Source organism: Mercurialis annua, linkage group LG7, assembly GCF_937616625.2.
Source record: "Mercurialis annua linkage group LG7, ddMerAnnu1.2, whole genome shotgun sequence".
NCBI classification, from domain to species: Eukaryota; Viridiplantae; Streptophyta; class Magnoliopsida; order Malpighiales; family Euphorbiaceae; genus Mercurialis; species Mercurialis annua.
In genome coordinates, this window is record NC_065576.1 from 35243247 (window position 1) to 35259140 (window position 15894).

At 34.0% G+C, this 15894-nt stretch overlaps 2 protein-coding genes across 2 annotated transcripts; both read right to left on the reverse strand.

The window, feature by feature from the left end:
• Positions 1-1730: 1730 nt before the first annotated feature.
• LOC126655609 (peptidyl-prolyl cis-trans isomerase FKBP62-like) lies at positions 1731-6029 on the reverse strand. Its single transcript, XM_050349847.2, has 11 exons — positions 5714-6029; positions 5544-5630; positions 4071-4331; positions 3819-3974; positions 3537-3731; positions 3346-3438; positions 2961-3259; positions 2720-2866; positions 2493-2620; positions 2264-2384; positions 1731-2002 (listed from the first exon to the last, which is right to left on the reverse strand). The coding sequence occupies exons 1-11, from the start codon at positions 5898-5900 to the stop codon at positions 1952-1954; spliced, it is 1725 nt and encodes a 574-aa protein (XP_050205804.1). The 5' UTR covers positions 5901-6029; the 3' UTR covers positions 1731-1951.
• A 4398-nt stretch (positions 6030-10427) lies between these two features.
• LOC126657645 (FK506-binding protein 2-like) lies at positions 10428-12515 on the reverse strand. Its single transcript, XM_050352356.2, has 6 exons — positions 12406-12515; positions 12253-12302; positions 11966-12028; positions 11351-11441; positions 11085-11189; positions 10428-10703 (listed from the first exon to the last, which is right to left on the reverse strand). The coding sequence occupies exons 1-6, from the start codon at positions 12455-12457 to the stop codon at positions 10612-10614; spliced, it is 453 nt and encodes a 150-aa protein (XP_050208313.1). The 5' UTR covers positions 12458-12515; the 3' UTR covers positions 10428-10611.
• Between the last annotated feature and the right edge of the window lie 3379 nt (positions 12516-15894).

Here is a 15894-nt window from a genome sequence, read left to right on the forward strand (position 1 = left end):
TAAACCTGCTCCAAAGAAAAGGAAACGAGGGATGTACATCTTTTTGGGGTGGGTGATTGAAGTTTCCTTCATTGTGCTTTTGGTACTGGTGATGGTGATTTTACCCAAAGAGGGTGATAGATACGGAAAAGTGATCGATGAAATTATCATGACACAAGTTGAGAGATTACAGCAAGGTTCTGAGTTAGCTCGATTGAGGCTGAATGAGATAGACCTGCCAGATTCAATTCTCTCTTTGGAAGGAAATTTTATACAAGCAAAAGAAAAAATGATGCTGAAAGTGAGCGTTCAATGGGGGATAATACTGCGCTCATGTCAATTCTCATCTGATAGAATTTGCTATTCCGACTGTCGTTAAACCAATGATGTCTTTGGATGCTATAATGGGGTTCCTAAAGCGGAGTTTTAAGGCAATTAGAGGCATTTGGAACCCAAGGGACAGGTCTTGAAGACATACTCAAGGAGTTGAAAAGGAAGGAGATGAAAAAGAAGAATGACATATTAGCACATTTGATGACATCTTCTGGGCCCTGTGAAAATCTTTTCAAGAAAGAGATTACAAAGTATGATCAAATATGTGAAAACAATTCTCAATATGTTGAAGCACAAGAACAATTGTTATCGCAAACTCAGACTCAAAATGATGACTTCTCTGCCACCTTAAATCTTAGACATTACATAGCATTCCGCAAGAAGTGTTATAAGCAGATACAAGTTGTTATAGCCAAATATCAAAACACAGAAGATAACATCAACGATGGGTTGAAGTTCGATATTACTCTGCATGATATAATGAACCATATGAAGCAGCAATACAATAATTATGCGATGACAAGAAGTGTCCAGTACCAGAAATTAATGGAAGCTGCACAGAGCCAAATGGGCAAGTTGATCTCTCAGGTTCGCAAAAACTTTGGTTCCTACATCTACCTTGTAAAAAAATCAGACCATGATTATGGTCAACTATTCCAAGCTGCTACCTGGGAATTTCAGCTTGATCTTTGCAGGCAATTTCATATATAAATCTTGTGGACAAAATTTCTTAAGGGGGAGGTATTATTATGAGTAAAAATTACGAGCTTTTCTATTGTTGTCGATAATATTGTATTATTTCAAGTTTATTAAGCTGTCAACTGGACGGGCATATACAGCCAAGACTCGCTCACTATATCTGCAATTGAAATCGTTGATGCTGACTTTCATGCTTATAGAATGAAATGAATTCTTTATTTTTCTCTTTAATTTCTCAAGATTCTTTTCTCCCCCATTTTCTTTATTCTACTTGAGCTCTCACCGGTGTCCGGCCTAACCTCCTCTATCTTTTCTTCTCTCTTTCGAGTGACATTTCAATATCCAAAAAAATAGTTTATAATTCATAGTTCAAAATCGAAGTTTCAAGATTGCTAATTTCTGGTCGGAATTTAGAATCCCATAATAGAATTGCATATAAATTATCAATCAAGCTTCAGTTTCATAGAATCAATATCTCATGAAATATCCATCTACTATATTTTCTTGTTTATTTCAATAACCAACCAAACATATATATGAGGCCAACAATGATGAGGTTCTTTCAATACAAGCTTATTAAGGGGGATGCTTTTCTTGCAAAAGAACAATTTATTGTAAGATTATCTAATGGCATAACATAAGACTACTCAGCTAATCAACCACCTAATGCGCAGTATACCTACTTGTAATACTAAATAGTGTCGATGCATCATGCAAGCTAAAGAGAAAATTGGGGCATTTACTTCGCGTTGTCACATTTCACACAATCGCTTTGCAAGAACATTCCATTATATCTGAAGTCTAACCTCAAATATTACCAAATAAATAACAAACATTTCTCAGAAATACAAAAAGGTAAAGCCACAATTTGTAAAGAGAAGAAACAAAGCTAGGATTTTGCTCCTCCATTTCCTAGTTGGTCATCAACGTCACTAGCTACTCATGCCTTGCTGTCTACGCTCATTGGCTCGGCTTCAGTCGATGCTGATTTCTACAAATGCAAAACAAACCAAAACGTTAGGTTTTAGCAAATAAGAGCAAAGATACAAGTAGGAACGCTAATTCAGCAACTCCGTTCAAATCCCTCAGAAGAATTATCTAGATCGCATAAAAGATCGAGTTCACAAGCTTAGGTATGATGATGGTAAACCATATAACTAGCTGCAGTTAGTTTCACCAGAAGACTTAACTTTCACCCCACCACAAAACATTTCCTATTTTCTAACTTTCCTGAGATAAAATGTATACTTACATCAGAGTCTAGAGGGCCAAGCTTATTCATCTTGGCAAACATATTGCCATAAAATTTGGCTTCTTTCTTATTGAACTCCCGCTTCTTCTCCTTCAAAGACTTGTACTCGAGCTTCACATCCCTGGTAAAAATCAAATATATACCATTGATGAGCTCCATAATATTAACATGTGCATCTTTAAGTCGTAGAGAAAATCATAAACTATTTCTTCATGTGAAAATGTCATACCTATTATCAGGCTCGATCTCAAGGGCCTTCTTAATGTCAAACTCGGCCAGATCTAAATCTGAGAGTTGGATGTATGCCTGGGCTCTTCTGTACAGAGCCTTTACATTTCTACTCTCCAACTCTAGCACCTGCAAATCACCCATATGAGTTCATATTATCAATATGGCAATTCGCAACCAAAGCCGTCAAATAAGTAACCACCACATGAATTATTGTGGTCAACTTACCTTGGTGCACAATTTTTCTGCCTCTTTGTATTGTTTCAGTTTTAGCCTGCAAGCAGCATAATTGAGGTTACAAGCAACCTTCAATGCTTTGGCCTGCTTTTTTTCCTCCTCGCTAAATGAAGTATCATACTCTATGTACTTAACAGCCTGTCCACAAAGCCATAAAATCAGACCAGTGACGACTACCAAACGCCAAGAAACAAGAAAATCACAAAAAAGAAAATCAAAAAGAGCAAATTACCTTGTCATATCTCTTTGAAGCCCGGTCATATTTGCCAGCCTTGAACAAAACATTGCCTTCTTCCTTCTTCCTACCAGCAGCTTCGATTTTCTCCTGGGTGTTCATATCCCATGATTCCTTTTCTTTCACAAAGGACACTAGCTCAACCTCATAATGAACAGTTGAGTTAGGAGGAACAACTGCCAAATCCTGCTTAGATTCCAACGAACCAAATGCATACTCCGGTGCAATGGTCACTAGTGCCACCTCACCCTTCTTCATAGCCGCTACAGCTCTATCAAGCCCCTCAATGACTTGTTCTGTCAATAAAGAACAGAGTCAGTATCGCATAAATGTTCAAATATCAATAGAGCATATAAGTTGAAGAAAAAAGACTTGTTTTTACCCTCATCTGTCTTGAACTCCAACAGATCTTCCTCATCATCATGGCCCTTCTTCAAAAACACTGTACCATCTTCCAATTTCCCAACCAATTTTACTGCAAGACATAGCAGAAGAACCCATTAGACACTGGCATCTTGGCCATTAGAAAACAGACACATTCCAATTGCATTACAATTGACATGTAGTACTAACCTTTGACAACTGAACCGTCATTTGGACGCTCATGTCCTTCACCCTCTTTAAGTATTTTCTTTATTACCTTCTTGTCATTAGTCACCTCTGTTACAGTCTTCCATGAAACCAATTCCAAGGTAATTTGAAGTGTGGCATTGGGTGGAATAGCACCTTGACCATCAGACACTGGCTTACCCTTCTCCCCAAATCCATCTGCCAAAAATTAAATCAATAAAGTGAGAACAATGCAACATAATATGTTGTAATAAACAAGACAAACTATAAAAAAATAAACGTTACATTGCGGCTTCACCGTCAGAAGACCCTTCTCTCCTTTCTTCATTGTCTTAACAGCCTTTGACAATGCCGGACAGAAATAACCCTCTTTCACAGTGAATTCCACTCCATCAGATTTGGCAACAGGAGTGCCATCCTCAAGCTGAGCTTCAAATTTAACTACAATAGGAATAATCAATGAACATAGTCAATAAACATGTTAAAGAAGGTTTCATCGTTATGCCAAACAAACTACAAGACTGAAGAACTAAATACCATGTACTTCATCAAGATCCTTGGGATTCTCCCATTTCTCTCCTTCAACAAGAATCTTCTTAAATATCCCACCATCCTTGCAGATATCCTTGACACTATTCCAGGACAGCAATTCCACATCAAACTGAAGAGTCGCATTGGGAGGAATAGTTGGTGGCGAGCCAGAAGCACCATAAGCCAGCTCAGGAGGAATGGTGAATATAGCATTTTCACTTTTCTTCATTGTCTTGATACCTAGGTCCCATCCTTTAATCACTTGGCCTGCAGTAAAAGTAGATGAAATACACACCACGAAATCATTTTTTCACCTAAAAGTAATATTCTTGTCGATAAGGAAATAAAATTCCAAGTTCAGTTGATGCATTTTGGAATTCAGAACACATATAATATGGATGCATTTTCATGCCAATACATTAATCACTCAAAATTTCCTAACGAACAGCAGCCAAGCAAATTTAAACTATAGCTTGATGAACTCACTTCAAAATCAAAAAACAGTCTAACATATGAATTTTAAGGATCAACAAACAGATCAGAGAAATAATGGAAATAACTAATTAACATCATACGACAAATAAAAGAACATTGAAAAGGTCGCTTAAATGTAAATATGAATGGATCAGCAATGAAGATTATGATCAAGGCAGGAAGGAAGAAAGGCGGCAACCAATGGATGCATTAATATAGGGAGAATTCTAGACATAACATTCAATATTAGAATGAAGCCCACGCCTTTTAGTTCAACCCCAAAGAAAAAATACAACTTTTTATTTTGTTTTCGGAGAGGTTGCGATAGTCAAATTGCAATTACTCAGACAAAGACAAGGGGCCCTCTCCTTTTAATTCCGGCTACATCCATAGCTAACCCGCCATTTATCTTCCTGCTCAAACCTTTTACTGTAATTACATCATATCCATAATAGCCAGATACTCAATAAACTCTAGTTTGAAAGAATAATGGACAGAATTCATATCTTCCAAATACTCAATAAACTCTAGTTTAACAAAATCAGTAATAAACCACGCAAAGAAAATGTCACGTTAAACATTAAAAAAAAAGCTCTAAGGTATCACACAATTCACCTTTTCAACTAAATTCTATTTACTTCTCAGCAGACTTTCTAAGCAGCTGTAACGGTAAATACAGTTTCAAAGATAGTTCAATAGCAGCTCGAGTGCAACTGAAAATAAGTAATGCCATTAAACGAAGAAGATAAACACAAGCACAGCTATCACCTCTATACTCCATAGTTAGAGTTAGCCATAAAATTCAGAACCAAAGTAGTTATACAACGCAATATCATTCGTGCAACAAACTCCTCAGCTGTCATATTGAAATATTTAATAATAAAAAATTAACAATAATTAAAATCTCCATCGCAGATGCTCATTGACTTGTTATAAAATAAGATTACACAACTATTGTCTGAGATAAACACTCTTTAATAATATAATGCAAAAAATGCTAGTTACCTTGTCCGAGAGTGAACTTAAAAGGCGTCCCTCTATCCCGACTAGAGTCGAACTGAGTTCCGTCGAGCAAAGTCCCAGTGTAATGAACTGAAAACACAAACAATCAAATGATCAGAATCACATCAAATTAAAATAAAATCAAATAAAATTCCGAATCATTAATATAATACCTTCAACTTCATCGCCGTTATCAGGAGTATCCCACCCGTCACCTTCCTTAAGAAGCTTCTTCTTCAATCCTTGAGTTCCGATCTCCTTCTCCTCGCCCACTTTCAGACCGGAGCTCACGTCGGGAAGATCCATGTCATCGTTCATCATCATTTCTTCGCCGGTCGGAATATCAAAATCGTCTTCCATTGAGTGATTTTTAGAGAGAGAGTGAACGGAAATGTTACGGAAATTGTTATCGAAGGCTTTCTTGAGCTAACGGAGTGTAAGAGTAGGGGGAATTTATAATGCGTGAGTGAAAGAGGCAAGAAATAAAAAAAGGTTCTAGAGGCTTCCAGCAGGGTTTTAAAGATGATGGGGTTTGAATAAAGGGTCGGGATGGTTCCAGAGAGTTGTTATCTGAGATTTAGTATGTTTATCTTACGGCTCATAATTTGAAGACAATTTGTGAAAAAATACTCCATTCTTTATTTTATTTGTAAATTATAATTTATACTTCCATTTTAAAATTTTATTTTTTGACTTTTTTATTTTAATATTTTTATTCATACTCTCAAAATTTATTTAAATTTGTTTTAAAAATTATTTAAACCGCTAGAAATTACTTTTTAAAAATTATTTTTAAAACAGTTATAAATTATATTTTAAGAAAAAAAATTAAAACCGTTTAAAAATATTTTTAAAATTTATTTGCACGAAGATAATTCAACACTCGAATCTTTAAATTTAATATTGAGTCATGTTTGGTCATGATACTTTAACCGGTTCAAATTCAAAAAGTGATAGAGTTTGCTTTGAAAATTATTAATATAAAATTATATATACTGATCTGGAGATTAAAAAAATTAAAACTTTCCTCGTAAATTAAATTGTTAGGAAAAACAATACGCAGACAGAAATAATAATTTATTGATAGTATAAACAATAAATAAAAATAGTAAATTCAATTAAAATAGAAAATGTAACTAAAACGAGTCGAGTCACGTGTATCACACGCTTTCCTTAAAACAGATTTTCCCTCACCGTATGTGAATTGCAATTGTTTCCCAAGATAAAACGAAACGCAACAACACTGAAGCGTTGTTCTCAACGAACCAGAATTATCGTCCGAACTCTATCACAAATAATGAAAATTTTGGAGAGGAAAATTAAAAAAAAATTGGATGATCTTTTTACATTGAAATTGATGGCTTTATATAGCCATCAAAATTCCATAACATGCATCTCCTTTATAATAAAGGAGACATGTTACAAAATTTAAATAGCAAGTTTTAAATAACAAGTTACAAAATTTAAATTGATAAGTTAAAAAATAAAAAATAAACCGGGTGTTATGTAATTTAAAAAGAAAATTAAAAATGCAAAATAAAACTTGCACGAGGCTAGTTTTATCGTTGCATTCGTGTGTACTGATCGAGCGCACACCCATTATCCCTTGAAATTGGATGATTGAATTGTGAGCCCTTAGGCTCACTAGCTTGTAACTAAGCTAATGAATAATTCAATATAAACCATATTAAGTGAAGTTTCCCAACCAATGTGGGAATGGATAATTTCCTTTTCAAATTCATTTTTCAAGGTGTGACTTTTGAGCATCAATTCTCATTCACCCTTTGAACTATTTTGAGCATATAATATACGGTTTTGATCTACTCATGGTAGATAATACAAAACCACCAAGATCCGATACTTTCGGATAGTAGGTCCATCTCAAAATTAAACATTAAAATGACAAATAATTATGTCTTTTTAACTCCCATGTTTAATATTTTCCAACAATCCCCCACATGAATGAAATTGATGAAGTAGAAAACCGACACGGATAGAGTTCAACGGTCGGATATAGCATAGGATAAGTAGGTGTTATCCTTTGAACCTTCACTCGAGAGAATATACTTAGCTTATTGGTGGAATAGTAAATTTGATTATCCTTGAACTATTTTAACCGTTTGTGTAAACGGCAATATATCTCACACAATATTCTTCCTAACATAATTTGGTTCTTATGGTTATGTTCATTTTGGCCATGAATCATCTACCTGGTTCTGTAAGAGTTTCTGAAGAATTGAGCCTTTAACAATTCTTCTCTAAAACGGCCCCACTTCTCTCTCACATAGGTGATTTCTTATTTGAGTATTCATATGAGTAACCCGCATTACTCTACTCATTCGAATCCCAATGAATTCGATATAAGAATCATTAAAAGCTAATAGCTTATCCTTTCCCTACAGGTTTCACTGTTTTGCATCATAGGAATAGGTTGGGGTAACCCCCACAGTGATCGTAATGGGTCTTTACAATTTACGTTGTTCCTTCGAACCTAGATCTTGCGATCTCCAGTCAACTAGGTTGGGTTTCTATTGTATTGATCCGTTTTACTATAGGCTTTAATCCCATTCCCCCCGATGATTTATAAACTAACTCTCGATTTAACACTTTGGTTAGCGGATCCACAATATTATCCTTTGACTTTACATAGTCAATAGTAATAATTCCAGTTGAGAGTAGTTGTCTAATGGTATTATGTCTGCGTCGTATATGTCGAGACTTACCATTATACACAAAGTTTTGTGCCCGACCAATAGCTGATTGGCTATCGCAATGTATACATATTGCTGGCACTGGCTTCGGCCACTTCGGAATATCCTCTAAGAACTGACGGAGCCATTCGGCTTCCTCTCCAGATTTATCCAACGCAATAAACTCAGATGCCATAGTGGATCTGGCAATTACAGTTTGTTTTGAGGATTTCCAAGACACTGCTGCCCCTGCTAGTGTGAACACGTGTTCACTCCAATTCTTCCAAAACCCATTCGGTCGAGACTTTTTTTCCACTAGATTTAGTGGATATTTATAGACACCTCTTTTTTAGAGATAGAAAAATGATAAAAGACTGAAGCGTTCATCAATTTTCAGAGACACTCATTCAGATAACGAATTAGCAATCTGCTGTTAGAATTCAAACGGACCATATCAATGCACATCGACAAATTTGAAGGATTTAAGCGTAATCTATCATAGTTAGCCCATAAAAATCCAAAGAAATTGTGATAAAAGTATAAAAAATTGAATTAATTATAATGTCTTAAAAGTTTATAGGCTGATTTGTAGGTTTGATGGACTAAATTGGCCAAAATCAAACATAAGTAACCTTGAAAGCCCTTTTTAGCACTTTCAAGGACTAAAACATCCTTTTTGCCGCCTTATTCATGGCATACTGATTAATACAAATTTAATTGATAATTAAAAGATCGAGTTTTAACTTAATCCTAACACATAACTCTAATTCTAATTCAACCACTATAAACAATATTATTATGAACCCTAAAAAGTGGTGGCAATTAAATTAAGCACAGAGATATACACATAATTGAAAAAAGAATATAAACCCTAATTTTTGTACACTCTTAGTTGAACCACACACACACACAATTCAATCACTTATACTGATCAAATAGAGCTTCTACGCTTTGATCAATCAAAAACACGTTGTTGCACTTTGATTTAGGATGAATTTTACATCCGGATAACTAGAATACGACCATAGGACTCAAAATGGTACTTGGTCCTCACGTCAAAGCTTCATTCGATGGGTATACTCTTTTGTGTGGCTTGGCACTTCTACCGAACATCCTACACGTGATCACCTTTTTCAACGATAACTTTACTAAATCGCCCTTATACGTAGGACATATTCCCCGTTTTGATTTCTCTATGAATGGAACATACCAAATGAAGAAGTTATAGAAGACGAGACACATAGTCTCTAGGGAGCCAACTATGCGAGCTCTCTTCGATTTGAAACCTCCTCGTAGGACTGATCTATAAGACTAATGGAATATAAGGCTATTTTTCCAACTACTTATCTCGCCAATTAGGGCATAGTCGAGGAAAACTTTGCACGTGATAGCATCGGTCACATTTAGTATACTCATCGTTGCGTAGAATATAGAGACATGGCCTCTTGGATCACCTTTCCCGTTATATGTTGGCAGAATTGGCAACTTCATGCTGGTTGGGATAGTTCTGCCATTATTTTTGCTATGAGAGGCGACCCCTTCAACTTGAGTTTCCTATATATCTAGCTCTTATGCCTTGAATTTCTTTAAAGTGAGCTATTCTCTTTCAGATATTTCTCTGCTACATATGTTACTTTACTTCCATAAGATATCTTGAAAACCAAAAATCCGAAATAGAGTAAAATTGAAAAAATTGCTACACCAAGGTGGAATTGAAAACCAAAATCAAAATCAAAATTTTTTCAACCCATTAACTTTACTTTAAACTCTATCATTATGTGAGGTTATAAAAGTAATAAAACTAAATTGAGGTATACTATGAAAATAAATTTTAAAAAAAGAGCCATTTCTATAAAAAGTGAAAAGTTAGGTCATTAATATAAAATTTTGAAATTTTAGTGATTTGGTGTAATTTTCTATTTATTTATTTTGTTCAATCCGGTTTTTGGGTTCAGTTTATAGAAGTGAACTGAAATATTTTTATTTTCTTATATTAATTTCAATCCTAAACCAAATCAAAGTTGAAGATTCGTTTCGCCTTTTGCACACATTCCACATGCAAAATACCCAAATAGACCAAGTATTTGATCCATTGCAAACAAATTGTTGCTGGCAGTTGTTAGCACCCAAGTCGCTTCCTTCTGTTTGCTTTCCCAGGACTGCAACCATACAGAATTAGCTAAATGCACATCATCACTTCTGAACAACTCCAAGATTTTCATTAACAAACGAAAGCCTGGTTAATCGAGGGAGAGAAACATCTGAAATCTAAAACTTAAACAACCAAAACATTCACTTTTGTTGATTTGTAAAGTGAAAAAATGCGACCAGGAAGATTATAACGAGTAAAAAAACTGACTAGCCACTGCCCTAACTAGTGACTAGAGGTCACTGTCACTTGTTGTATCTTCTCCATTTGATGGTTTCCCATTAACTGCTACAAGCTCTGTTTCAAATATCAGCGTAGCTCCACCTGAAATTGTCGAAACACATCATATTGAGTTAATGACAACTTTAGATATATTATATCGGTAAAAATTATATCTCCAAAAATATATTATACAGTTCAGCTCTGTAAAATGACTGAAATAGTACAAGACTATAATTTATAACTACAAAATAATGCATCGCCATCCCAAGACCCACAGTTCAGGATTTTAACAAAGCGTTCAGTCAAAGATTGAATTAAACGATCTCTTGATCAATTAGAACATATACATCTTGTTTTCAACGATGTCAAACACTAGACTACTTTACTTACCACAAGGCATCTAATCAGTAATCACCACGCTTTAGAAAGTAAATTTGATAGCAAGCTAAGAAACTAAATACATATTATGATATAGTCCATTACCAGGAATCTTAGGTGGAGAACCTTGAGCACCATAACCAAGTTTGGCAGGGATTTTTAGCTTTCTTTTCTCACCCACACACATTCCTAAGAGTCCTTGGTCCCATCCTGCAATAGTGAAATTTACGTGTCAATGATCTTGTTGATTACATTTTGCAAGAGCAGTAGTGTACTTTCAATAGCTATTTATATATGCATCACTGTATGGGATCAAGTACACAAGACTCAAGTTCGTGAAAGCACCGAGTAGGTTTCAGTGCATCACATACCTTTGATGACTTGGCCTCCACCAAGCTCAAATTCAATTGGATCGCCCCTTTCAAAGCTGGAATCAAAAACAGTTCCATCAGTGAGTTTTCCCTGCAAATTGAGAACCGCAGATGATGTAAGTCAAGAAACGCGACTGCAGAAATGGAATTAATTAGGCTTTGGTGTAAGATAGAATGGAAATAAATAGGAAAAGAAAATGATAGAGAGATACAAAGAAAGTAGTCAATTAAGTAGAACATAAATGCAAGTGTATGATAAAATCTTTTGACCTATCATCGATAAACAGAAAACAAATGATATTGACCATTTAGCATGTGCCTCAATAAGTCTTTTCCCTTCAAAAATGCTTATGTTCAAGAAAGAACTATGGAGTCGATGACCATCAGTTTCCGACTCGGTCAATTACTACATTGTCTAGAGCTAGAAAGCATTTCCAGTTCAAAGACTACAACAAACTACATTAAAGCTAATAAAGCTTTGAAAGGTTGAATTTTATCAATCTAGTCATCGCAAAAGTAACTTCATCATTCTAAAACGATACCTAGTAACCGCAAACTAGATACAGACATAATTACACAAATTAACAATCCAACTAAAGCTGCAATCACACTTACTCGGTAGTGAACTTTAATTTTATCCCCCTTATGAGCTTGGATCTCACAAGATTCAGGCCTATGCTGCAATAGTAAACACGAGACAGAATGCAGTTAATTAAGATACAGTAAAACCGCCGTTAGAAGCGACAAATAGGTTCTGATAAATGAAGCTCAAAATTAAACCCTAAAAATGTATCCGAAATTAAAAAAATAATGCAATATTTTAAATAAATCATAGCCTCATCAACACAACATTAGAGCAGTAAATATGAGATGGGTAAATTAAAAAATGAACTAAATTATACCGTAACACCAATCTGTAACTCAGTTACATCGCCTGATTTCTTTGCTGAAACTGAGAAAATGAAAAAAAAAACAGAATATGAAGAACTGGCAATTACTAACTAAACGAATTAGATCAAGTAAATGTGAAGCAAATAAAATAATTAAGTGATTACCGAAAGCAAACAAGGCTATGAAAAGCAAAATTGATGCAGAAATGAGCTTCATCTTTGCAGAAAATTTGTGTGTTGATTGGGATGGAGATGATATATATAGTTCAACTATGAAACTTTATAAACGGATCTCATATGCGAGATAATACCATGAATTGTTGACTGAAAATTGGGAGTAGGCCTGGAAGTGTTATTCATGGGCCAGGCCCATAAATTGATGGCACCGACGACTTTTCATTGACCAACAGTCCACTATCCAAGGGCTAAACTAGTTATCAAAATACAATCAGACATTTTCATTTATAAAATAAAAGAGGTATTCGCAAAATAAATCTTAACGTTTCAACTATATATCGATTTAATTTCAATATTCAGCACGTTATAAAATAAATCCCAACTTTTTCTATTTTTACATTTTGTAGCCTCAACTAATTTTTCGGCAATTTTGTCATCTTTTTTAGGCTATAAAGTGTAAGAACACAAAATGTTATCATTTTATTTGTAACATTTTTAGAATGTTAGGATTTAATATATCAATATATGTTTCTAATATGGCTGTCGCGTATGTAAAAATTTGCCGGAAAATAGTTTGGGCTACAAAATGCAAAAAAATGGAATGATTATGACTTGTTTTGTAATGTTTTGAATATTGGGATTAAACCGTTACAAAATTGAAATGGTATAATTTGTTTTTCCAATATCCCAAAAAAAAGCAGTAAAATTATTTTCGGGCATAACCTTTGAATCATCCAGCCTACCAACGAAAAAACTGATTTCTTCAAAGATGGGGGACGAATCTCCACTATGAAGAATCTGAAAGCATGAGTTTTACGGCCTCATAGCTTAACAACAACTGAATAAATTGAAAACCAAGAACAACAGTCAAAAAGAATGTCAGAAGGAGGTTTTCACACGTTCATTTGACAATCAAGTTAGTATTTTATGGAAGAAAGAAAAGATAATAAAAAGATAAGTGAATGTGAGAATAGATAAAGAAATATCTTAGGACTTGTCATAAGATGGTTCATATAGGTGACCCTCTTACCATGAGATCTTTGATTTTCATATTGATGAGGTGTTCCTCCTAGATTTTAGGCCGAGTTGGCCTTTCTATCATGGATGAAAGAAGTTTATGTTAAACGTGGATGGCGAGGGAATATGCCTCTATCAGAGAATCTTCCGCTGTCCCTATGTTAATGTGCCATATATGATTATCCCTTATATACTACATGACTTACATGTGTCTTGATTGTAAAGGGTGTGATCGTCATAGAATTTCTTGTGTTATTGATCTCTAGGCCTGAGATATAGTTAACATGTATCTCGGTATTTCCTGATGATTGTTTCTTTGGCTTGTGGATCTCCCTAGAATGAGGTTTGTGTTTTTCGAGCTTTAGCATTGGTTTGGGTTTATGAGTCGGCCCTAGTATATTGTTTGACTTAGTTAGATTTAAAATTTCACTTAGTTACATAATATACTATAATATACCATTTTATTCTCAACATTACGGGTCAAGTTTCATTTTTGAAAAATGTTGTGTTTACTTTTCTTTCTCATTTTTAACATTTCCATTTTCATAAATGCAGACTCTTAGGTAATGTATTAATTAAATCCAACCATACTCCTTCATTTTCTTCAAAATTAAAAAGTTTTCGCCGATCCACCGGTTGCCATTTCTGTTCTTCTTCTGTTGCCACTGTCATTCTTCCTCTGTTGCCACCGCCGTTGTTTTTGTGTTTTTGTTTCACTTTCAGCCGTGTTCTATTTTTATCTTCCTATCGCTGTTTTCTTTGCCGCTGGTTGTTTCTTCAAATTGGGGATGAAATTGTTGAAGCGGAGGATAAGGAGATAAGGCAGTGAGGAGGCGGAGGAGGATGGTAAAGATGGTCATGATTAGGGTTTTGACTGCACAAAGTTCGCCGGAACAGCCGCGATCAAAAATGACATAAGAGGCACAATAGACAAACGATCTACCGGCCGCCGTTGTTCTCATCTTCTGCTCACCGATTATTTTATTTCTCACAAAAATGAAATAATAATTTTCTATTGAATTCTCAGATGCCGCTCATACAACAACAAATTCTCGCCGGTCGTTTAACTGTAGTTGTTGTTTTTGTTGTTGGCATGGTCGTGGCTGTTGTCTTTTTATTTTAATTGGGATTAGCAATGATGTAAGTTTATTTGGTTTAATTGATAGGTGTAGATTGATGTTGATTAATCAATGGTTTATCTTGGATAAAATGTTGGTTGTCCTACAATGATGCTTTTAATTTTCTAATGTAATTTTTTTTTCACTAGTGTATCTGTAATGGTTTGTTGGTTAACCAGTGGTTTACTAACACCAACAATTTTTTTTTATATTGTTAGTAAACGTTTGGTTAATCGTTGGTAAACCTGTAATAAAGTTCATTTTGAATTTATTGTTAATGGATCGTGAGTAAACCATTGCCAAACTTGAATTGTGTATTTTAAACAAACTGTACTTTTAAAAAAAATTAATATAGGATAACGTTAGTCAACCGTGAGTAAATCGCTGATAAATTTATAGTTAATTAATTTTTAGTATAGCGTTAATAAATTTTTAGTAAACTTAAATTATGCATTTAAAACATAAATTATCTTTTAATTTATCGTTAGTAATTTGTTAGTATACCACTTGTTAACCAAAATCGTATTTTTTAGATTAAAAAAATATTTTTGAGAATAACAAAAAATATTTTTGCAAAAAGAAAGTACAAATTATATTTTTCATAAACAAACTTTGACGTTGTATTTTCAAAAATATTTTAACCTTTTATAGATACTTATCTAAAGAGGTATTAAAAAATTTGACGTTCCCCTAGTACGTTATCAATACCCGAGCCCATACACTCAATCAGTTCAAAAGTATTCATAATCTTATATGTTTAAATTGATGTTTAAACATCCCGATCTTGTTTAAATGATTTGAATGTTTGAAATTTAATGTCCAAATCAAATTAAAATTGTTTCAATCGACACCGTGTACTCCAAATTAATTTAAAGGCTAATAACAATTCAATTTAATCTCAGATAATTAATGACATCAAAATCATAAGTTGCTATAAAAAATAAATATATGTGTCATTAAAGATGATAAACATCTAAAATCAATTTTATTTACATTTGGCTCCAGTTTTATATTTTATCGTTAATGTTATAAAAATTTCAATTATGTGAGTACAAAATCTTTTTTTGTTTTCATACAAAAAGAATAAAATTTAAATTATTTTGTTATTTATAAGAAATCGACCACTATATGTTAACTTTCTGTCATGTGCTTGTAATGATAGTCATTTGAGCTATATGTTAAGGTTGCGTTTGGTTCAAATCAATCCCAAATTTTTTTGGAAGTCAATTGAAATTCTGCATATTTTGTGTTTGTTTTATTTATAGAATTTATTTGAAATTTTATATTATATTTTAAAATGAATCACACGGAGGTAAACATATTTTGTTATATTGACTAAAAT